This window comes from Anser brachyrhynchus (assembly GCF_964034855.1).
Source record: "Anser brachyrhynchus genome assembly, chromosome: 2".
NCBI lineage: Eukaryota > Metazoa > Chordata > Aves > Anseriformes > Anatidae > Anser > Anser brachyrhynchus.
In genome coordinates, this window is record NC_137695.1 from 102046117 (window position 1) to 102071019 (window position 24903).

Consider the following 24903-nt stretch of genomic DNA (forward strand, 5'->3'; position numbering starts at 1 on the left):
TTAGGACTTCCCTATTATTACCCTCCATACATCTAAATTAAATTTAGAAGCTTTTTGGAGTAATAAGTTTTCACATAAAGGGATCCAAATGCTAGACAGATATGACAAGTTTTCTCTCTCTCTACTTGTCCAGTCTGTATTCCCTGTAGAAAATATACTAAGGAAAGGAGTGTCCACATACATTAACATATATCATATGAAAAGCTAAGTCAAATATCATGGAAAAATCTATGTACTAGTAATGTACAAAATCAATTCTGTCCATATGAAACAGAGTTCTGCATTTATTAAATTATATCCAAAACCTGATCTATATAAGAACACAGAGAATAGTTTAAATGGTATTTTTCACTAATTCAAAAAAAAAAAAGAAAAAAGATGAAATTGACTCTGTTAAAATTTAATGATGTAATTTGACAAGTCTTGATATTCTAAATCCATTTTTTATATCTAGTGATTCCATACTAACAACCAAAATAAGAGCCTGTATAATGTTTAGGAGTAGTCAATTGTGATCATTTAAAAATATATATATATCAAAAAATAAAAAATAAAAAATCTATTTCAAGATACATCAAAGCACTGTAATAAAATTAAGCAGCTTAGCTACTCCACAAAATCAAGACTTATGACTTCAGCTTACTGTAACAACAAGTTCACAAATATTTAGAAATCTACATCTTTATTAGATTTGTCTTGAATTTTAAGTGACTCAGTAAAGTTTGGTGTTAACTAGCTTATAGTTAGCTTTGGAAAACATTTGAAAATAATTTGTCTTTTCTTCAGTACTAATACAGTTTGGTAATAACAGTTATTTTACTGGCCATAATATTTTCTGATGTTCAAATCCACAAGCCTAGAATCAACAACTGTTTGGCTCTGGTTTATTTTGAGCCTCAGGCTTGCAATTAATATAAATTCAAACTAAATAAAATATTTTCACAAAGCCTGTCTGTAGAAAACAAGACAATTTTATGCAGCTGTACTCTTACCACTTTTATTAATAATTTAAATAGGCAATCTTTCCTTTGCTCCATTAATGAAACAGTACTAATAAAAGTATTCTCATCCAATGAAACAGTACTGAACTATATTCCTTGAAGAAAATGGGTAAAATATTATTGCCTTTTGTAATGCCCTAATTTTATCTTGAATAAATTGCATTTTATGTTGTGGACTTCCACCTTCCTGGAAAAAAAGAAAAAGGAAAAAAAAAACCAGCTAGAATTTCCTACAAAAACTTTGTCATTTTTTTTGTCTCAGCTGAGAATGAGCTCCCAAGTTAGAGTAGATCTTGCTTACACTTTGCACCAATGTAACCAAGTTTTGAGAAAATGTCTTACAGAATAAACAAAGAAGTAAAGAATCAAGTGTTCTCTATGTAACAGCAGTTTAACAATAGTTTCACTTTATGTGTAGAGCTTTTGTTTCTGGATCTGGGAACAGCACATAGGCAATTCCTCTTACCCTCAAAGGTCAGATTCCATTATATCTGACCTCCACATTACAAATTAACAAACAAAGCCATTTGTGAGCCTTTACTGCTTCTCATTGTTATCTATGCAAATTTCCTGCAATGCGCTATTTAGGACAGTTATTGTTGTAACCCAAGATATATGACAACATATGCAAATAACAAATAGACAAAGATGTAAAGAAAGGAATGAAAAGTTAGCATTAATTTTCCCCAGTTGTTCTATATCTGTTGGCATTAATATGAAGAATATCTAAAAATAAGTGAGCCAATCCACTTTGGAGGAATAAGGGTCTCAGAACCATGGAAAAATGAAGTGGAAAAATGTAGTGGAAAAGGGACAAAAGGTGTGAATCCAGTTCATCAGAGGGCTCAGAATTGTTAAAATCCTGGGGGTGAGTGAGCAGGAATTGAAATTTTACATTGAAAAGGAAATTTATTTGAATCTGTAAATGTTCTTAGATGTTAATTCATGTTTAATTTTCACATAAGGCATATTTTAATGGCATTAAATATGGCTGAATTAACAGCATTGATTGATTTCAGTGTAGTGTATCCTGTAGAGTATTTTGGTGGAGGCAATTGCTGTCAATCATAGGATCATAGAATATCCTCAGTTGGATGGGGAGACAAAAGGATCACCAAGTCCAACTCCTGGGTCCACACAGGACCACCCAAAAAGTCAAGTGTCAGAATCCTCAGAGAGGGAATATGTTATCCCCTGAAGATGCCCCTTTAAGCTATATTAACTTGGGGAAAGCAGGGAGGAGGGCACTAGTCATTTCTGAGTTGACCTAAAATAGCAAAATATTTAGCCATGACAGATCATTTAAATGCAAAATGTGTAATATTGGGAATTCAGTATACATTAATCTCTTTTTCTAATGATAGCGAGGTAGACTGTAGTGGTGAGTGTAAAGAACAATCCTATAACAGCCAAGAGATAGGCTGTTTGATCTTATAAATTTGTTCTGTTTGTAATTTACATAATTTGTGACTCAGCAATTGTTTACAAAATACGTTTGCATTATGCAGAACTTAATGAAATCTGAGCCAAAATTGTTTGTAGCATATGTGCCCTGGAATTTGACTTTTGATTACAGTCATTTCCATGTAAAAATTATCTATTTTATGCTGTTAATCATATTGAAAAAAGTCCTAAATTTTATGATTATGATCCCACATACATTGATATGTGTATGTGGGACATGCAAAATTTTGGCATAACAAATGAGAAATGTAATCCATAAAATAACAAAGATAACTTTCTCTGTTTTCCTAGTTCTTCCTGTCCTTATGTTCTATTTTTTTTTCACTGTATGTGCATGGGAAATATTACATGTAATAGACAGTTGAGGACAAAAAACAGATAATCAATGTCCTTCATTACAATACTTTTATCTCCCTTTTTCTTTGGCTTGAAAAGTTTGATTTGAAAATCCCAAGTAACATTTTCCTGTGTCAGTTATATAAATGTAGTTAAATATAGTCATCAGGACTTTCTATTTAAGACCTTCCCATATGTTTAGGATTTCCAACAGAGATTTCACCAGCCATGAAATAATGTGGGATGCCACAGAATTGAGTATTCATTCCTTTCAAAAAGAAGTAAAGAAGGAAGGAAGGAAGGAAGGAAGGAAGGAAGGAAGGAAGGAAGGAAGGAAGGAAGGAAGGAAGGAAGGAAGGAAAGAGAAAGAGAGAAAGAAAGAGAAAGAAGGAAAAGAGAAAGAAAGAGGGAAAGAGTGAGAAAGAGAGAAATAGAGAGGAGAGAGAGAGAAAAAGAGAAAGAGAGAGAGACAAAGAGAGAAAGAGAGAAAGAGAGAGAGAAAGAAGAGAGAGAGAAAGAAAAAGAAAGAAACTAAGAAAGAAAGAAAGAAAGAAAGAAAGAAAAAGAAAGAAAGAAAGAGAAAGAAAAGAAGGGAGGAAGGGAGGAATAAAGGAAGGAAAAAAGAGAGAAAGAAAGAAAAAGAAGGAAAAGGGAAGCACAGGTACTGGGATGTTCAATCTTTTAATAATATATTCCCAATAATACAAGAAAGCGTGTAATTCTGAGTATGCTTGACTGTATATATACCTCTTCTTCCTGCGTTTTAGATGTAGTGTCCATGCCAGGCCAGCCCATCTAGTGTTATGAGACTTGGTCCCATTGATTTCAGTGATGCATGGGGATAAAACCCTCCATACAATTATGAACTCACCTGAGTACTTTGGAAAAATATAAAACTGTAAAAATGATATATTTTTTTTTACCTTGAGTGAAGGTCTCAAGGATCTTTACCCCAGCCAAGAATCAGACCTCCTTTTAAAATTTGACCTCCTCCTTTGTATGCAAGTATAGTAGAAATTTCAGTGTAGACATTTTCTATCTGTAGTAGTTATGATTAGATAGCTCATAATTCCTTAAGAGGGTATTTTATTTTTGCTTTCATTATCATATCGTTCCAGCCAAACTAAAAGTTAGCCCATAGAGATCACTTATCTGGCAATCCAGAGCACCTTATTGTATCTTTCCACATTTTGCAAGAGTTGTTTCCATGCCATTTGCCAGGAATAATCACTAAAGTGCACTTCAGCATCCTGAAATGCTGCACTGTTCATTGCAACTTTTCTGCTCTACTGCTGAGCCAAATTATCTCTGATATCAATACCTTTTCTTTCCAAAACTAGTCATATCCGGGCACTTAGGAGTGTTTACTTTAACTGGGCCGGTATCTCCTTTTGAAGTTATGAACAATTTTCTCAAACAAGGAAGTTCTATTAATATAAGTTTACAGGCAAGAAGCCCATGTCTATGTTGTTCTCTGACTCATCTGTTATCAAAAGAATGAGTGTCTTCTTTAGAAACCTCTATTTTACAACTGAAGCCTGAAACTTCAAAAATATTTAGAATCTTTCGAAGTAAAACTTTTAAAATGTTAAGATTTCAGATTAAACGAAGAGTAGCACAGAGAGTAAAACTCTAGCTTTATTTGTGCCATAGAAAAATACAAATACAGGATTTATCATACATGATCAACATCTGGATTAACATCCTATCTAGACCTGGTAATCTATCTAAAGCTTTGCCCAGCGTGGGATGCTTCATCTAAAAAGGAAGTCTGGCTACTCTCTCAAATACCAAAATAATTGTATAATACTGTTGAGAGCTTAGAAGATGCAACTACTTCCTAAATTGTCCAAACAATAAGCTGAGCCCCTAGGCTTCCTTAATTCACAGGACTCTGTGCAAGACCATAATCATCTTGTTGTGCCTGGATCCTTGGCATCTTTGTGCACTTCCTCCCCCTCAAATGCATGTCTCAGTCTACAGCTGTATTTGACTCTTCTCAGCGAACTTAAACCAATGGGAACTATGAAAACATTTATTTAAAAAAGTGAAAAATAGACAGAGACAGTTAAATAAAAAGCCAGACTTGAAACTGGAGGAGAAGGAGAGGGTTGATACTAAAAATGCCGGTGACTGTATGTGTGTGCATGCCCTCACGGCTGTGCGTTTTACTGAAATATCCTTCACACACGAGGACAGAGTTTCTGCTAGAAAAGGACATTTTATGGCTGCTGCATGAGGTATCTTGCTGTGCTAACTATGAAAACTGTCACATCAATAACAAATAACTTCTGATTAAATATTTAAGTAACAAGATCTTTGTGGATTTCTACTGGCATTCTTTTGCAGAGTATTCACACTTTCACAGCTTATGAAGTCAGTGGAATTTCTTCAGTAGTGAATTACTGCTCATTTTCTCAGAAGGAATTTTTTAAGTATGTCTGTATATTTTACTGTAATATATCATTTTGTCTTAGAAGCAGCCGAATCGTTGGGGTTATTGCAGGGTCACCACGTTAAACTCTATTTTTTGAAGCTAGTAATTGTCACACAATTTCAGCATGAATGTTTATCATATAAGGCCTCAGGTTTGGAAAACATTTAAAAAATTAGTTGTAAAACAGTGCTTAAATCATCTCTCACTTTCTCTGAATAAAATATGGAACAGAAATATTTTGGGACTGAGTAGTGTTGAGACTTGTTTAGAGACATTTGTCTCCTGCTGTCCTGAATCCTGGTAGTATTTTGATATCAGGGTTTGACATTTCTTATTTTTCCAAATGACCAGCAAAATAGTTAAGAGAGAATCTAAATTCTTAAGAGTAAGGAACTAGGTTGTTTTTGAACAATCCAATATATATGTCTTAGGCTGGTGATTTGACAACAATTTAAAATTATACATTGACTTGACTGTGCCCTAAGTCAGAGAAAATAACACAGACCAAAGTTTCAACCTCTGTGTGCAATCAGAAATGCTGTCAGGGGGCTTGCATTTTTATGTACTATAGTTTCTAAATCACATTGATAAAATCTGAAGATAAAATCCTTCATAGAAGGAAAAGCTTGTGGAAACTGATGAATTAAGAAAATTAATAACAATGAATATGCATCGAATTGCATCAGGAAAAAGATTTGAGACAAACAACATGCTACCCATTGATAAATGCACAAAGGGTGTTAGAATCAAAGATGGGAATAAAGAGTCTATTGTCTTTCAGGAATGAAAATGTAAGCATGCAAAACAGAATACAGAAAAAAAAATCAATGTTTAGTCAAATCTATATTAAGTAAAAAAAAAAGTTCAGAATAATTACATGGAAATAAAGTTAGAAATTGTTAGAAACAGTCAATATAGACTAAATCCTTCATCAGTACTGCAGAGAACATTCTTCCCTTTAATGCAAAAATGAACTGGAAGACTTTCTACACTTTTTTTCTTTTTTCATTTGTAATATCTAAACGTGGATGTTGCAAAACTGCCTAGCAACACTGAATGCCCAGTTTCCATTACCGTTAATAGGAATGGGGTATCTAGCTCTTTTAGCTGCTCATGAAAACTCCAAGCCCTAACCCATCCTTGCATGGTTAAAAGGATATTTAGTAAATAGTCTACAGTCTTTGAGGAGCTAAAGGATAGTTCTGTCCTCTCTTTTGATAGTGATACAGGTCACGCATTGTTTTCTTTAGTAATTTGTCTTAAGACAGTTACTATACCACTGAAGTCATTTACTGCATTAAATTTTCCCTTAGTGTTCCTCAAAGGGACATGCAGGAAACCAGCTTTCCTTCTGACCTACTGACTGTAAGTAAAGTCTGTTGTGCTCTTTACCAGGTGTCCCAGACACTGCTGTCACTTGGGACAGCGATGCCTAGGTGTAGAAAAAGGAATCCAGCAAGCTCCAGAGTACTCATTAAGTATCTGGAAATGCTATTTTGAAATGTTGCAAGCTGAATTCATTATGATTGCTGGCTTAATATATGAGACCTGAAAAATGTCTTTCAGGGACAATAATATACCTAGTGGTCAAATAGAAGCTGATGAATATTCCTCTGCTTCTGGATATCTCCTGGAGTCACTGCTCAATCATGCTTCTACCTGTCTTACATATCTCAGGGTTTCCCATTTTCCCAGGTTGTGTTTCTGCTGCACTTCAGTCCTCAGGGCATGCAAAAAGAATTGTCTGCATCACCAGTCTCTTGTAAGGTAGCTATACAAAACATATAGGGCAGCTCATATGTCTTCCATTTTTCATTTTTAGAACCTTTCCTTTAAAACCAGACCACTCCCTGTCACCCCCCACGTCCCCTCCCGTCCCCCCCCCAAAAAAAAAAGAAAAAAGAAAAAAGATTTAATGAACCCCCTCTTCATTAGTTGTTACACATCATAAACAGTATGTCAAGCACTGGGTGTCTACAAACACAAAACAGTGAGGCTGCAGCTGATCTTCAGACAGCAATATGTTGTAGTCGAAGAGAGAAGGATCATGGCATTTTAGACTGTACAACTTATCGGGCAGTAATTTGGGGCTAGATTGTAGCTGTGTCCTTAGGCTAGCAGTGAGGAAGATGAGCTGCACACTAATAACAGTTTCCAGTGATGCTTCCTGTTGTGCTGGGAGGGCAGATGAAGCAGCTGCTGCTGCTCCCCTTATGGAGAGATGCGCACACTTTCTTCTGTACCCGTCCTGCTCTGTGGACATCTGTGCATCAACAGCATCATTGCTTGAACAGTGTCAAGGCTACTGCTGGCCACTAATGAGGTTTCTGTCATCACTTCTGACAGGTCCTGATGAAATACATCAAGTTCTGAAAAGAGCAAAAAAAGGAAACAGAAGACTATGCTATTCTTTATCCTCATTCCTATGCGCACACTTATGGAGAAATGCTATCTAACAGCTTGTCATTTTGCTGAAAGACGTCTATGCAGTGATACAGATTTCTGATGGTTAAATGGGTGGCCTGGAGCTAAAGGAGGCATCTGGGCAGGCACAATCTGGGACTAAATGTCTGATTTTGAAACATCACCAGCTAAATGTTGTTTAATCTGTACATGGTGAGGTGATATGAAACCTCAGTTATTTTTTTACTAAACTGTGAGCCAGCAACAGACCTCTGACTCAAGAGAATGAAAAAATTTAGACCTAACAAAGTGATTTGTGCTTCATATTGGACAAATGATTATCTAGCACTAGCAACGGAGAATCCACATGCTGCTTTCTGAGAGGGTCACAGAGCTCAAATGGATTCTTAATGAAATTAGTTATTTTCTAATTGCAAAGCTAATTAAATTGTAAAGAGAAATGTGCTGGCTCTGGAAACAGTCCTCACATTCTTCTGCTAGAGCCTTCTTATTAAAAGAGCTGTTGAACTGCTTTAGGCCGGCTGGACCTCTTTTATAGCTGTCTAACCCAGATTTCTTCCCGTATCAGCTGAGAAAATTTGCTTAGTGCAGACCAAGAGACAATTTCAAGGAACATTTCTCTAATAAATTGCTTTCATAGAGACAAGTATATATCTGCTTCCTTTATGCAGTGAACAGAGCCATAGATAGATACTGGGTTACTCTTTCCTCTGACATTAAGAATTGGAAGGTGTATATGGCTAAGCTGGCCATTTGCTATGGCCTACATTCAACATATAGGATTCAATTTGTAAACAAACAAACAATAACAATAATTTAAAAGTAAAACCTTAAAAAATACCATTATGTTAGGGAATACAGATTTCTGTCCTGTAAACTGAGAATAGAAGCACTGTCCAACAAACAGCAGAAGCCACCATTATATCACTTATTTTAAAAAGTGTATTTTTCTTCACTAAATATAGATCTTTGGAATGTTTAGATACTAACTGTAAACTAATTGTCTTTCTATGAAAAAATGTAAATTAAAACATTGTATAATTTTATCACTGTTAAATCCAAATATGCATATTTTGTATAAGATTTGCTAGTAGGTAGATTAAGACAAATGTGAGAACCAAGATGGTAAGGATTTCAGTACTGAATAAAAATATTTTTAGTCCAGCATGTGTCATATGTCTGGTATCTTTAGGATGCTATTAATAAAGTTTTCCTATATGAAACTAGAAAAAGGCATTGCCGGGCATTGCAAAAATACATATATTTTTGTCATTTATACTTTGAAAACCAGCCACAACTGACTCATTAATAATGGCAGAATATTTACCATGTTTTAATGCTTATCAATACTTCAGATTATTGAGGTAAAAGTAGGTGGAAATCAGAGAGAGGTGAAGAGAGACTGTGTGGAAATCTTCTCGTGTTACTTACACACACATATATATATAAACCCGCAGTGCTAGAGAAACATAGGTGTTTGGTTTGTTTTGCCTTTTTAAGTAGCACTAACATCGAAGCTTCAGTATTCTAACACATGACCAAGTGTGACTGAAGCGTCTGTGTTATATATTTAGTTTGTTAACCAAATGAAATTATGATCAGAAAAAAATTGTGAAATGACAAGTTGGCAGCCATGCTAGGTGGCTGTCCATCAGCATCTCGTTTATTCTCCCAGGTGACATGTCAGTAGATGAACACTATATGTTCAGCAACCTGAAAATGGACCATGGCCTTTCTCTTCTGTATGTCATTTGCTGCTAATAATCAGCTCTACAGCTAATTCTGGAGGCAGAATATAACCCATCCTGCTCACTGCTCAGTATCTACCCCGACTTAGCAGGGGGACATTAACAAAAACTTATTTTTGTCTGTTAACTAAGAAAATATGGCTACGTGAAGGCATACATATGGTTACATTTTCAAATTGACTTCTGAAAAATGTTCTCAGGATATTTGGAAAAACGCCTGTTTTAAAGGACAGAACTGAAGTTTTGTATGGAAAATGGGTTTCGTGCATACACTATAACTCTCACAAGTATTGCAGGTGAATTTGGGTAAGATGCTTTCAAAAAAGTGCTTAGGGGATCAAAAAAAAAGTAAGAGTTGACATTCAAAACATGCCAGCTGACACTCCGCAGTTCTTAGCAGTTCAGAGGAAGATAAAAGGCTGAGTGGGAAAATGGGCAAACTATGAGAATCTGCCTTTGTACTGAGGCATATTTTTTCCTCCTGCTGGGGGAAAGAGGGAATTCAAATGTCTCCAAGAAACCACTGTGGGCAGAGCTCCTTCTGCGCCAGGCCTCAGGCAGTGCCAGCCTCTGGCTCATGCCCAGATCATGGTGAAGGCCCATGAGGAGGTGACCCATCACAACACAGCTGTGAACCTCCTGGTTCACAGCGTTGGCAGTTAGCTTTGTGGAGCCCAAAATACTTTAAGCAATGATGGATCTGCACGATTCTTTCAAAGCCGTTTTGTTTTTTGTTTTCATTTAATTTGTAATACCAGGGAAACGTTTTTCCAGGACCATTTAATTGTTTTAACAAGCTCTGAAAGCTTGCCAAAAATTGAGTCTCACATTGTTCACATTACTGCCCAAGAGCATTCAGGCAATTACAGATCCTGCAGATGTCATGATGTCACATTTGTGGGCAATGATGAGCCATGTGGCTTTCTGCTGCCTTCACAGACAGCAACTGAAAAATATGCAGTACTATCACTGCGAGTTACTGTGCCTTTATAAAAACATGCAGTAACAAATCCAACAACAGCAGTAGTCGGAGTACAACAAATGATATCACAGGATACCTGGTTTCCAAGATTCTGTTTGAAAGTCTAGGAAGTTTGGGGGAGAAATAAAAGAAATATCTGTATTAAGGACAATCCATGCAAAAATCAAGTCTAAACTTGGAATTCATGCATATACTGTTTTGAAGTTGTGTTCAAATTAGAAATGAAAATATTTTGATAATTTTAAGGATCTTGGCAACAGAAAACGTTCCTAATATATTTCTTCCACCTGAGATAAAGAGCATCTAATTCCAGAGTCAAATATTTCAGACATCACTATTTTCAGCATTTGTTTAAAAGCTAGAAAAGTTGAGAATATAAAATATACAATTCCAACTGCTTCTCAAGTCAAATCACTACTGTGAGATTTTTTCTTTTTATAAATTGTACCCTACTCAAGACAGGCTGCAATTTGCACTAGAATACTTGCCTCAGTAATTTTCTCCCTCGTGTCCTTTCTGCCTCACGTAATTGTGTGAATCTATAATGTTTACAAGATGCAAGCCCTGTGTGTTAACAGCAGGCCACCTCCTACCTGTGTGATTAGAACCATAATTTTGAGAAACTTTGTAGATTCTCAAATAGACAGAATGGAAACAGAATCACTTTTCCTTTATCTTTGGGATTGTTTTTAGTTATTTATTAATTCTAAGCAAAGGGTAACACTTGAGAAAAACATTAAATGGGAAGCAGTCAACCATCTTGTCTTTCCTTCTGTAACCCAGAGACTCTGAAGTAAGTGCAATGGTTAGTTAATGGCCAGACCTGTGAATATGACTATGTGGCCTACTTGTGTGGGGGTAATGATGAGAGTCTAGAAAGGCCACTTACTCAGGTAAATAAGGAGTATAGTACCATTTGCAGATACTATTTTTATTAATTAAGAGTAATAATATTCAAAATTGCTTCCAGTTTTATTAATGTAACCCAAAGCGTTTACTAGTCTATAAATTAATATGTCATAAAATGAATCCTCTACGAATATTTAAGAGGGATTATTTCCTGTTTTGACCTAGACTTGGCAATTTAATTACAGTTACACCATAATAAAAATAAAAATGTCATAATGTTGACTAAAATGGGAGTATCTGCCAAATTCAAGAACTGATTATTGAAAATAATTATTAAATTAATTATTGAAATGTTATTATCCTTTGCAATGATGTGCAGCATTATAGAATGCATAGAATTCAGTTCTCTATTCTTGGCGAAGTCAGGAAGGGGACCAGTAAAACCGCTGTCTTTGACTTCCGGAGGGCTGACTTTGAGCTGTTCAGTACACTGGTTGGCAGAGTCCCTTGGGAGGTGGTTCTGAAGGGCAGAGGAGTCCAGGAAGGCTGGGCACTCTTCAAGAAGGAAATCTTAATGGCTCAGGAGCGGTCTGTCCCCACATGCCCAAAGACGAGCCAGCGCGGAACTAGACCGGCCTGGCTGAACAGAGAGTTGTGGCTCGAGCTTAGGGGAAAAAGGAGGGTTTATAATCTTTGGAAAAGAGGGCGGGCTACTCAAGAGGACTTTAAGGATGCTGCGAGGCTGTGCAGGGACAAAATTAGAAGGGCCAAAGCTCATCTGGAGCTCAATCTGGCTACTGCCATTAAAGATAAAAAATGTTTTTACAAATACATCAACACAAAAAGGAGGACTAAGGAGAATCTCCATCCTTTACTGGATGCAGGGGGAAACTTAGTTACAAAAGATGAGGAAAAAGCTGAGGTGCTTAATGCCTTCTTTGCCTCAGTCTTTAGCGGCAAGACCGGTTGTTCTCTGGATACCTGGTACCCTGAGCTGGTGGAATGGGATGGGGAGCAGGATGTGGCCCTCACTATCCATGAGGAAATGGTTGGCGACCTGCTACAGCACTTGGATGTACGCAAGTCGATGGGGCTGGATGGGATCCACCCGAGGGTATTGAGAGAACTGGCAGAGGAGCTGGCCAAGGCGCTTTCCATCATTTATCGGCAGTCCTGGCTATCAGGGGAGGTCCCAGTCGAATGGCGGCTAGCAACTGTGACGCCCATCTACAAGAAGGGCCGGAGGGTAGACCCGGGAACTATAGGCCTGTTAGTTTGACCTCAGTGCCAGGGAAGCTCATGGAGCAGATTATCTTGAGTGTCATCACGCGGCACTTGCAGGGCAACCAGGCGATCAGGCCCAGTCAGCGTGGGTTTATGAAAGGCAGGTCCTGCTTGACAAACCTGATCTCCTTCTATGACCAAGTGACGCGCTTGGTGGATGAGGGGAAGGCTGTGGATGTGATCTACCTTGACTTCAGTAAGGCTTTTGATACCGTTTCCCACAACATTCTCCTCAAGAAACTGGCTGCTCGTGGCTTGGACTGGCATACGCTTTGTTGGGTTAAAAACTGGCTGGATGGCCGGGCCCAAAGAGTTGTGGTGAATGGAGCCAAATCCAGTTGGAGGCCGGTCACTAGTGGAGTCCCCCAGGGCTCAGTACTGGGGCCAGTCCTCTTCAATATCTTTATCGATGACCTGGATGAGGGGATCGAGTGCACCCTCAGTAAGTTTGCAGACGACACCAAGTTAGGTGCGTGTGTCAATCTACTCGAGGGAAGGAAGGCTCTGCAGGAGGATCTGGATAGGCTGGAGCGATGGGCTGAGGTCAACTGCATGAAGTTCAACAAGGCCAAGTGCCGGGTCCTGCATCTGGGGCACAACAACCCCGAGCATAGCTACAGGCTGGGAGATGAGTGGTTGGAAAGCTGCCTGGCCGAGAAGGACCTGGGAGTACTGGTTGATAGGCAGCTGAATATGAGCCAGCAGTGTGCTCAGGTGGCCAAGAAGGCCAACAGCATCCTGGCCTGTATAAGAAGCAGTGTGGCCAGCAGGTCTAGGGAGGTGATTGTCCCCCTGTACTCAGCTCTGGTGAGGCCGCACCTCGAGTACTGTGTTCATTTTTGGGCCCCTCGCTACAAGAAGGACATGGAGGTGCTCGAGAGAGTCCAGAGAAGGGCAACGAAGCTGGTGAGGGGTCTGGAGAACAAGTCTTACGAGGAGCGGCTGAGGGAGCTGGGCTTGTTCAGCCTGGAGAAGAGGAGGCTCAGGGGAGACCTCATCGCTCTCTACAGGTACCTTAAAGGAGGCTGTAGCGAGGAAGGGGTTGGTCTGTTCTCCCACGTACCTGGTGACAGGATAAGGGGGAATGGGCTAAAGTTGCGCCAGGGGAGGTTTAGGTTGGATGTTAGGAAGAACTTCTTTACTGAAAGGGTTGTTAGGCATTGGAATGGACTGCCCAGGGAGGTGGTTGAGTCGCCATCCCTGGAGGTCTTTAAAAGACGTTTAGATGTAGCCCTTAGTGATATGGTTTAGTGGAGGACTTGTTAGTGTTAGGTCAGAGGTTGGACTAGATGATCTTGGAGGTCTCTTCCAACCTAGACGATTCTGTGATTCTGTGATTCTGTGATTAGTATTATCAGGAAAGGGTAACCTCCATGACAATTTAACAGTAATCAAAAATTAATGTTTTCAAGAATTGTAGACCATCTTGAGCAAGAAACTGCAGAAAGAGCTCCTTTTAAAATAAACCATTTTTATTAAGCGTACTAACCACTATGTTAAAATATTGGAAAACAGTAAAGAAGTTCAGTTATACAAATCAAAATGCTCGATGTTTTAATAACATTCAGGGGTTCATCAGAGAGGTTTATTGATTTTAAATGATGCAACTAGAATTTGTTTTTAAAAGGGAAAATATACATGGTAATTATACATCCAGAGCCAGAATTCATATGTAAGGCACTCAGCCCTCAAATAAAGCAGTGCAGTTATGTATGTTAGGCACCACCTTGCCAGCCCTATCTGTGAAGTGGATGAAGATACAATGTACAGCATTTTAATCCAGTATTTTCATTTGGTAAAAGAAACATGCCGACATTCAATCTAAGTTGGCTTTATATTTCATATCATAGAATAATATCACAGAATGATTTGGGTTGGAAGGGACCTTAAAGATCATCCAGTTCCAACGCCCCTGCCGTGGGCAGGGCTGCCACCCAGCAGATCAGGTTGCCCAGGGCCTCATCCAACCTGAACACCTCCAGGGATGGGGCATCCACAGCTTCTCTGGGCAACCTGTTCCAGTGCCTTACCATGAAGAATTTCCTCCTAACCTCTAATCTAAATCTCCCCTCTTTTAGTTTAAAGCCATTTCTGAGGGAATAAATACTTACTAAAGGTCACTAAAAATCTGCGCACTACATCTCCTATTTGAAGGGTTTGGAATCTGACAAATGCTGAAAGCTGATGTGGTGTATGAGGACCTTTTCAGAATTGTAAAGGCTAATCAGTTTATTCGTCTGAATTCTCTGTGTTGTGCTCCCTTTCTCTCCCTGGTGTGTTTCCTTTGATAGGATCTAAATTCACACATCAGAAGAAAATAAGAGTGCCTTACTGGAGAAGGCTACTCTAGTGCAGTATTCTGTATCTGAGCGACGACCTGAGGCACTGCTTAAGGAAAGCTATATTCTCTGATCTGTTTATGCCTCATCCTGCCCAGAAACCACAGCTATGGACAGCCCTGTTCTCCACTGATTGGTCTACTCTTTTTTTGAACTTACTTTTACTATCTGCATTGACAACCTTGTGTGCCGCGAAATTCCAGAAGTTCATTACCTGCAATGGAAAAAACATACTTTTATATGTTTTTAGCAAACATCATGGGAGAAAAATTTTCTCACTTATGTTTTTTTTTTTTTAATTCCTTTTGTTTTGCTCTTTCATGGTAGATATTTATATTGACTGACTCACCAAATACAATAATCTGTATGAAATTAAATTTTCTAGCTGTTATATATACGCAAGTAGTTTTTCTGCACCACTCTGTAAGTCAGTTGCATATGTGCATATGCAATTTAGCACAGAAGATCCAGTTAAGGGAAAAACAAAGGAAATTACAAAGTCTCAGTAGGGAAGAAAATATATAATAAACAATAAATTAATAATCTCATAAATGAGCTTCTTCCAAATCTGCATCTGAACTGCTGAAAACACAAACATTTGTAACATGCATTTAGGTTGGGTACTATGTACCTGATTTGGAAGCAGCAAAATTCAAGAATCTACAATAAAGCACCTGTTGAGATCTTGTCACAAGCTTTAATATAATGCAGTAATGAAAAGCTGGTCCTGGCTGTAAAAAAGCACAAAGGAAAGGGTTTTTATATATGCAGCTTCACTAATGTTAACAGGAAAACTTTAGAAGTCTGCTATCACCCTACTGATTTTGAATGCTAATTTCAGGAATCTATTAGTCATTTAAAGTGATAAACACACAGTTCTGCATATGTTGTATTTACAGTATATGTACAGTAGGTCCAGTATGGACTGCACAGATAGGCAACCAATTATTATTATTATATATTTTTTTAATTTTCTATACTGGCATACTCTTTTATCAATAGCAGCTAGCAAATAGAGAAGGATGAGAAAGCTGTGGGTGGCAGCAGGCCTCCAGAATAGGAAAGGATTCTTTTAAATTGGCTCTGGAATTAATAGAATCAAAGAACGGTTTGGGTTGGAAGGGACTTTAAAGATCACCTAGTTCCAATCCTCCTGCCATGGGCAGGGACACCTCCCACTAGACCAAGTTGCCACCAGTTGCTCCAAGCCCCATTCAGCCTGGCCTTGAACACTTCCAGGGATGGGGCATCCACAGCTTCTCTGGGCAGCCTGTGCCAGTGCCTCACCACCCTCTGAGTGAAGAACTTCTTCCTAATATCTAACCTAAATCTACCCTTCTTCAGTTTAAGTAAGCCATTACTCCTTGTCCTATCCCTACACTCCCTGACAAAGAGTCACTCCCCAGCTTTTCTGTAGGATATCTTTAAGTACTGGAAGGCCACTATAAGGTTTCCCTGGAGCCTTCTCTTCTCCAGGCTGAACAACCCCAGCTCTCTCAGCCTGTCTTCATAGGAGAGATGCTCCAGCCCTTTGATCATCCTTGTGGCCCTCCTCTGGACTCATTCTAATACTTCCATGTCATTCTTGTGCTGGAGGCCCCAGAGCTGAATGCAGTACTCCTGGTGGGGTCTCATGAGAGCAGAGTAGAGGGGGAGAATCACCTCCCTTGACCTGCTGGCCACACTTCTTTTGATGCAGCCCATGATATGGTTGGCTTTCTGAGCTGCAAGTGCATACTGCTGGCTCATGTCAAACTTCCCATCCACCAACACTAACAGGTCCTTCTCATCAGGGCTGCTCTCAATCCATTCTCCGCCCAGCCCATAACTGTGTTTGGGATTGCCCTGATCCATGCACAGCACCTTGCCCTTGGCCTTGTTGAACCTCATGAGGTTCGCACAGGCCCATGTCTCAAGCCTGTCAAGGTCCCTCTGGATGGCATCCCTTTCTCTCCAGTGTGTCTACTGTACCACACAGCTTGGCGTCATTGGCAAACTTGCTGAGGGTGCAGTAGATATGCAGCAACAGAGGGTGCAATAGAGAGGATGGTTAATATATAATTTTCTCAGCTGGGGAATTCCTCATCTAAATTCTCTTGATCATTTCTGACTCCTTCCATTCCTACTGTTTTCATTCTCTTCGTTTTCTGTCCTCCCTCTTTACCATCTTTCAGTCACAAGGTTCATTTTAAATACAGAGGTCAACAAATCTTGGGCATCACAGTCCCCATCTGGTATTTCATTTGGAGAAGCACCTAGAATTCATTTATTTTTATTTTTATTTTTATTTTTTTGCATCCCACATGACCTCATGTTTCTTCACAAGACTGCTGCTCTTTGGTGTACGTGAAAAGTCAGACAGCAAGAAATTCATGGAGAATCATAAACTGCAACACTTAAGCTCAGAAGTACAGTAATAATATTATCAAAAGTGGAATTGAGACTGTCATATATAGTCTTTGATATGGTGATCTTCAGAGCAACTTGAAGAATATAAGAGGACAGAATTCAAAAGGAAATAAATTTTATTTTGAATACACAACTTTGAAAAAAGAATGCAAAGATAATATGACCTCATCCTGCATTGAATGAATCACAGTAATAATAAATAAAAATAAAAGGAGTCCTTCAAAAACACTCAGATTTTTTTATTATTTTTTTTTTCAAACTCATCTCTCTCTAAGGCATTTAACTGAAGTGAAATTTCAAAGTTTCAGAGCATCCTGTAGTGAAATTGCTAAAAGATGGCTTTTGGCACAAAATTAGAGCTTAGGATAAAATACAACTGATATAGAAGAGATTAGAAGAAAAAGTTATTGGAATTATAGACACCATGCATGTGAGGATATAGGAGTAGGCAGTTCTTTAAAGTACATCTTATGTAGAGTACAGTAAGAAAGTATCAAGGGACAATGTAAATGAGATTCGGTGACTAATTTCCCCAGTGATGAAACTCCTACACATTTGGACTTCAGATCAATAAGAATATACATGGTAGAACAGATATTCACGTTAAATAATGCTAGTGGAGATGAAAAAGTCAAACTGGTTTTAGAAGCAGTTATGGGAATCTGCAGGCTAATGGGAAATAGGAGGTAGGAGGAAGTGCAAGCATTAGTGGGAGTCCAAAACAGGAGATGCAGACACACAGGGAATCAGTGCTCCTAATAATGATAGAACCTTCTTCTCCTGTTTAGATTTTCTCAGAATCCCAGCAACAATTTTTTAATCCATCTACCATTTTCTTTCCTTTCGTGTATTCAGTAAAAGTTTTTGTTTGTTTGTTTGCTTTTTATTTTTCTTAGGAGAGAGACCCTTTACCTTTAAGATGTCGTTCCTCTATATGTAGCAAGGCACATCTGATTACTGTTGATCATCTTGAATAGCAGTTTGAGCCATGATAGCATAGAATACATTATATCAGCTGATAAAACATGCCTCTGGATCACTGTTTTGGGTACACAAAACCTTTTTTCTGGTCTACAACAGGAGCAACAAAATTGAAGCTACTGTTCAAGGCTAGGAATATTTCTTCAGTTGAACTTAATTAGGCCTTCAGCTAATAAAATCTGAATGAAATGCCAGCACTTACAGTGCAGAGGAGTATACTAGCAATGGAGAGTGTACACGTGGCACCTGTGCATTGATAGCAACTATGAATCTTTTCTGTAGCTATGAATTCAGACACTGAAGACAGTGTAAGAAAACATTTGTTTTACACATGCAATATTGATAGACCATATTCAAAGAGTCAAGAAAAGTATCTATTGAACATTCCTATAGATGTCAATGATGCATGTTTCTTCCTAAAGAAACATTTTTACTTAGTCCCTTTTGGGAAATGACAGCTTCAGCAATTCCTTCTCCTTGCAGGACAAATGAGATACAAATCCACTCCATTATTATAGGTTCTCATACAGGGTCTCATAAAGTTCCAAGAAAACCTACTTGGGGAATTGTGAGCAGCCCTATACCCATCTGGTGAGAGCTCTTTACGCATATCTAAAATGAACTTTTACTGAGTCAGTGACATCTCTTTCGTAATTGCTATTGAAAAGCACTGATAGATCCATGTAAATTCAGCATCTTGTGGAAAAAAAAATAGTTGCAGCAAGCATAATATGCTTATAATCAGATTAATTAAGCTCCTTTGTTTTATTGTTCCACAGATACAAATACTCTCTTGCAAAATGGACAGCTCAGAGTTGTAATTAAGAATTTACTACAGGCTTGATATGGTAGATGGAGTTAATATAAACTTATATATTAATATAGGTTTACTATGAAATAATAGCACAGTGATTGCAACCAGGTTGGAAAAAATATCAGATGGAAACTGAGAGGGCAGCATCATATATCCATTCAGAAATCATTTGCATATACTGTACTACACTTTCCAACTTTTTGTTGGCTGCGATAAAATGTATTTTCTTATGCAATAAAAAACACAAAAAAGAAACTACGAAGATAACAAGGCCATCTTCATTTTTGCATCTGCAGTTACATACAAAAACTTTTTATGAGCATATACGTGCAACAACATCCACTACTTTTACACCACCTATCATCAATTTATTTTTTCCAATTATGATGGCAAGCACCATCTTTCAAAAATAAGCATCATCCCTCTAGTAGGCAATCTATAATGCACTATGCATCCTTACTAAGTGTTTAACACATTCTGCTTTGAGAAATTGCCTTGCGTTATAAACAAAGTAGTGTATCCAGAGGGACATGGACAGGCTAGAGGAATGGGCTGACAAGAACCTCAGAAAGTTCAACAAGGAGAAGTTTAAAGTCCTGCACCTGAGAAGCAACAACGTGGGCACCAGTACATGCTGAGGGTCACCCAGCTGGAAAGCAGCTCGGCAGAAAAGGACCTAGGAGGAGTCCTGGTGGACGTCAAGTTGAAAATGAGGCTCCTGGGCTGCATTAGGCAATGTATTGCCAGCAGTTTGAGGGAGGTGATCTTTCCCTTCTACTCAGCACTGGTGAGATGACACACAGAATACTGTGGCAGGTTCTGGGCTCCACAGTACAAGAGAGACATGGGCATACTGGAGAGTCCAATGAAGGGACACAGAAATGATGAAGAGACTGAAGCTTCTCATATATGGGGAAGGGCTAAGAGAACTGGGACTCTACAGCCTAGAAAAGGCTCAGGGTGGATCTCATCAATGTCTATAAATATCTGAAAGGAGGTTGCAAAGAAGATGGAACCAGGCTCTTTTCAGCACTGCCCAGTGACAGGACAAGAGGCAATGGGCACATATTGAAACACAGGAGGTTCCCTTTGAACATCAGGGAACACTTTTTTACAGTGAGAGTGATGGAGCACTTGCACAGGTTGCTCAGGGAGGTTGTGGAGTCTTCCTCCTTGGAGATACTCAAAAGTTGCCTGGATTTGCTCTTGGACAAACTGCTCTAGTTGTCCCTGCTTGAGCAGGGGGGTGGACCAGAAAATTTCCAGAGGTCCCTTCCAACCTCAGTGATTCAGGGATTCTAGAGTCTAGGCTATATTAAAAAAAATAAAATGAAAAAAAAAGGCCCTCATGATCCACCCACTAGTTCATCCTATTTGCTTTACATGAGTCACCAAGGGCTATTTCCAGAGTGCTGCCAGTTACATCAAAGAAACACTGGCAAATACTCAGTTATTACTATAAACATAAATCATTCGCTGGCTTCCAACCCGGGGTCATTAGGGCACTACAGGATGAAAAACAGACCCTCAGACCCTTTCCTGATTAACTTCATGTCTGAAGTTAGACTTAGGCCAAAAAAAAAAAACAACAACAAAAAACAAAAACAAAAAAAAAAAAAAACAAAAAAAAACTTTGCAGAAGATGATGTTGCAAACGTGCATCAAAGAATGATGCTGGAGCTTAAGATATGAAGAACTGTCATTGCAGAGTTACAGACGGAGCCACAAACTGTCATCCTAGACTTATATTCAAGCTACAAGAACAAACACCAATGTGGCAGCTCCTTTCCAGGCAGAGAATGGCGATTATTATTGAAATGCTTGCATTACAGTGCTGCTAGATGGGTAGCTGGTTTGGGTTGGGTTTGGGTTTGGGTTTGGGTTTGGGTTTGGTTTGGTTTGGTTTGGGGTTGGTTGGGGTTGGGTTGGGTTTGAGTTGTGTTGTGTTGGGTTTGGCTTGCCCTAGTTTGGGTTGTTTTGGGTTGGTCAGACTGACCCCCAGCAGCACCACTGCACAACCAGGGCGCTGCACGTTGAGCCATAAGAATAAAAACACACATTTTTTAATTGCATGGGTGGGCTTCCGCATTGCATGGGGTACTGATGGGAAGGCCTTGCGCTTCCAAGGCACGGGTAACCACCTGCAAGCTGGCTGAAGAAATTAAACAAAGAAACTAAACGCGCCGCGCGGCCCGGGCTGGGCGAAGCCATGTCATCGCTCAGCCCCGGCCGCACCGCCCCTCCCCGCCGGTGAGACCGTTCGCGCGCAGAGTCCCATGGGAGTTGTAGTTATTTCCGCTCCCGCCGGCACACTCGGGGTCTTCTCTGTACATGCGTGTGCGGCGAGCGCCGTGCTCCCAGCGTGCTTCGCGGCGGTGCCGGGGCGGTGAAGCGAACGGGACTACGTTTCCCGAGGTGCCCCGCGGGCGGCGCTGGCCGGGCGCGGCGGGGCAGTTGGCGGAACCGGCGCGGCGGTTGAATTGCGGCGGCGGCGGCAGGACCGCCATGGAGCTGGCGCCGCTCGTCAGGAAGCTGGGTAACGGCTGGCGGCACCCTCCTTCTCCCTCTCCTCCCCCCTCCCCCGTCCCGCTGTCCGTCCCGTCGCGTTACCGGGCCGCGGCTCTTCTCGCCCCTCTCCTCTGCCCCGGCGGAGGGGCGTTGTTTTTGTCCGAATGAGAAATTGTCCGGTAATCTTACTCGGTTTTGTGCCTTTGGGGGAGGCAGGTCACGAGCTGGCAGAGATACGGGAACGCTCTCTGAGGAACATCCTGTTGAAATTGGATCACAACTTGATTTCCTATGCCGATCTAGTCCAGGAGAAAGTACTTTTCCTTAACCTGCTGGAGTGGTTCAATTTTCCGGTAGTGCCAATGAAGGAGGAAGTGCTGAATTTTGTGAGCAGTTTGATCAAGGTATGAGTAGCATTCCTTTATTCTTAAACGTTGTCTTTGGGGTGCTAAACAAAACTGTGTGTTTTGTGGTTTTGTAGGTCCTTGTAATGGGATTCTGCACTGTCACTTACTAAGAGGGGAATAAAAAAAAGCATTCTATCTAAATATAAGTGAAAACCGTGTGAGGGGCTTGCTGTGCAACTGATTGCAGGGGTAGCTGGAAAAATTATTATTTACTGTCTTACTGCTTGAGTTCTGCTTCTTGAGTTTCCCATTTAGTGTTTAATTTGTTCTTGGACAAGCACTTGCACTGTTCCTGAGAAGTGAAGATTGGAACGGTGTTACTATTTATTCTTAGAAGGTTGAGAGAACTTTGCTGAAGTTTTACAGATTTCAGTCGATAATAATCACAGAATCGTCTAGGTTGGAAGAGACCTCCAAGATCACCTAGTCCAACCTCTGCCCTAACACTAACAAGTCCTCCACTAAACCATATCACTAAGGGCTACATCTAAACGTCTTTTAAAGACCTCCAGGGATGGTGACTCAACCACTTCCCTGGGCAGCCCATTCCAATGCCTAACAACCCTTTCAGTAAAGAAGTTCTTCCTAATATCCAACCTAAACCTCCCCTGGCGCAACTTTAGCCCATTCCCCCTCGTCCTGTCACCAGGCACGTAGGAGAACAGACCAACCCCCACCTCGCTACAGCCTCCTTTAAGGTACCTATAGAGAGCGATAAGGTCGCCCCTGAGCCTCCTCTTCTCCAGGCTGAACAACCCCAGCTCCCTCAGCCGTTCCTCATAAGACTTGTTCTCCAGACCCCTCACCAGCTTCGTTGCCCTTCTCTGGACTCTCTCGAGCACCTCCATGTCCTTCTTGTAGCGAGGGGCCCAAAACTGAACACAGTACTCGAGGTGCGGCCTTACCAGAGCCGAGTACAGGGGGACAATCACTTCCCTAGACCTGCTGGCCACGCTGCTTCTTATACAAGCCAGGATGCTGTTGGCCTTCTTGGCCACCTGAGCACACTGCTGTCTCATATTCAGCCGACTATCAACCAGTACTCCCAGGTCCTTCTCGGCCAGGCAGCTTTCCAACCACTCCTCTCCCAGCCTGTAGCTCTGCTTGGGGTTATTACGCCCCAGGTGCAGGACCCGGCACCTGGCCTTGGTGAACTTCATACAGTTGACCTCAGCCCATCGGTCCAGCCTATCCAGATCCTCCTGCAGAGCCTTCCTACCCTCGAGCAGATCAACACACGCACCTAACTTGGTGTCATCTGCAAACTTACTGAAGGTGCACTGAATCCCCTCATCCAGACCATCGATAAAGATGTTGAAGAGGACTGGTCCCAGTACTGAGCCCTGGGGGACTCCACTAGTGACCGGCCTCCAACTGGATTTGACTCCATTCACCACAACTCTTTGGGCCCGGCTATCCAGCCAGTTTTTAACCCAACAAAGCGTATGCCAGTCCAAACCATGAACAGCCATTTTTTTTGAGGAGAATGTTGTAGGAAATGGTGTAATGTTTTAATCACTAAACAGCAACTATGCAGAAGAAATGAAAAAGCATGTCCTTGATACCAGTGAAAGGTCTACAAAACCCCAAAACAAAAGGCAAATCAAACTTAAATGTTGTTTATAACTCTTTTTCTTTTTTCCCTTCCTTTCCCTCAGAAGTCCTTGAGATTCTTCCAGCTAACTGTCAATTATTTGTCCTAATGTAGCATCCGTCTGCTGCCCAGAAGATGATTGGAATTGGTGCCGTGGAGTTCTTCTCTCAGCTTCGTGCTGATGTTGAACCAAACTTGCAAGCTATAATTGATGGGATTGTTGATGGACTGTTCTTACTTCCTGCTGAAATTCCTTCTAGTTATTTATCAGGAGATTATCAAGCTCAGTCTCAGCCTTCAGTAGATCAACAAGGTAAACTATATATTTGGGACTGTGACTTATTTAGAATGAAAATAAAGTAAATGAACAGCTTCTAGGTTTTGAAAAGCAGGCATTTTGAGGTGTAGTTGATGAATGTATTCTTGGGTATTCAGTGAAGTCTATGATTATGCCAGAAAAAGTGTGACCTTAGCTTAATCATGTAATGCCTTTAATGAAATTATCTGCAGAAGAAAAATCCTGTTTGTAATCAGATCTTCTGTCCATTTTCACAGTGTGTATTAACTTATTATATAACTTGAAAGAGGCATGATACAGGAATAACTTCCAAAGATTGCTTTATGGCAGCGAGTGTAGCAACTTTTTGAACAAAACTATAATTAAGCTGCCATGCTTTGCTACCTTTCTTTGCATAGCAGACTTTAACTCTGGGAGGAATAAAAAAAAAAAAAAAGCGGTAAATGACCCTAGTAGAAGTTTTTATTTTAAAACTGCTAAGGCCTTACATAATCTTCCAACATCTGTGGGAAAGCCCCAGGTGTTAGACTGTACAGTAGTAATGGCCACAGCTCTGTCACTCACACTGTGCAATCTCAGAGATAAAAGTAGTTTTTCTCTTGTTTTTGCGGCCTGTCCAATGCTCGGAATTTCAGTTTGCCAGAACAATCTGATGGCTGTTCATTGATTTATTTTTTATTTTTTTATTTTCTCCTCCCTGTGTCCCCATAAAAGTTCAGCAAGATTTTCATCTAAGATCCCTGGTGTATGGGGAATAATGTAATATATGCATTCTTAAAATATACTTATTTAGAACTCCCTAATTGAAATGTAACACACATTTCCTCCTTATACTGTAAATTACATAAATGAGTGATCAAATAGGTTCCAGAGAGATTGCTTTTGATGTTACATACCTTGTGTAGACTTTGTTACGTAGTTTGCATATTGATTGCATCTATTAAATATTAATATGCATATTATGTATGCAGGACACAACATTTCAGCTAACCCGAAAAAGCAGCAGTATTGGTATGGAGACATTTTTG

The 24903-nt window shown here is 40.0% G+C and overlaps 1 protein-coding gene across 4 annotated transcripts in view; it reads left to right on the forward strand.

Moving 5' to 3' along the window:
- Nucleotides 1-20927: 20927 nt before the first annotated feature.
- The window catches only part of RTTN (rotatin), an 89356-nt gene continuing 85380 nt past the window's right edge, over nucleotides 20928-24903 (forward strand). For 2 of the 4 annotated variants that reach the window (XR_013947222.1, XM_080581886.1), the window contains exons 1-3: nucleotides 20928-21604; nucleotides 21793-21980; nucleotides 23692-23890. Coding sequence is in view for 2 of the 4 variants with exons in the window: in XM_080581886.1 (XP_080438012.1) it covers nucleotides 21400-21604; nucleotides 21793-21980; nucleotides 23692-23890 (592 nt within the window). In the remaining 2 variants the exon portion in view is untranslated. The remainder of the gene's footprint in view (nucleotides 21605-21792; nucleotides 21981-23691; nucleotides 23891-24903) is intronic. The other 2 variants (XR_013947223.1, XM_080581887.1) reach the window with 2 other exon arrangements.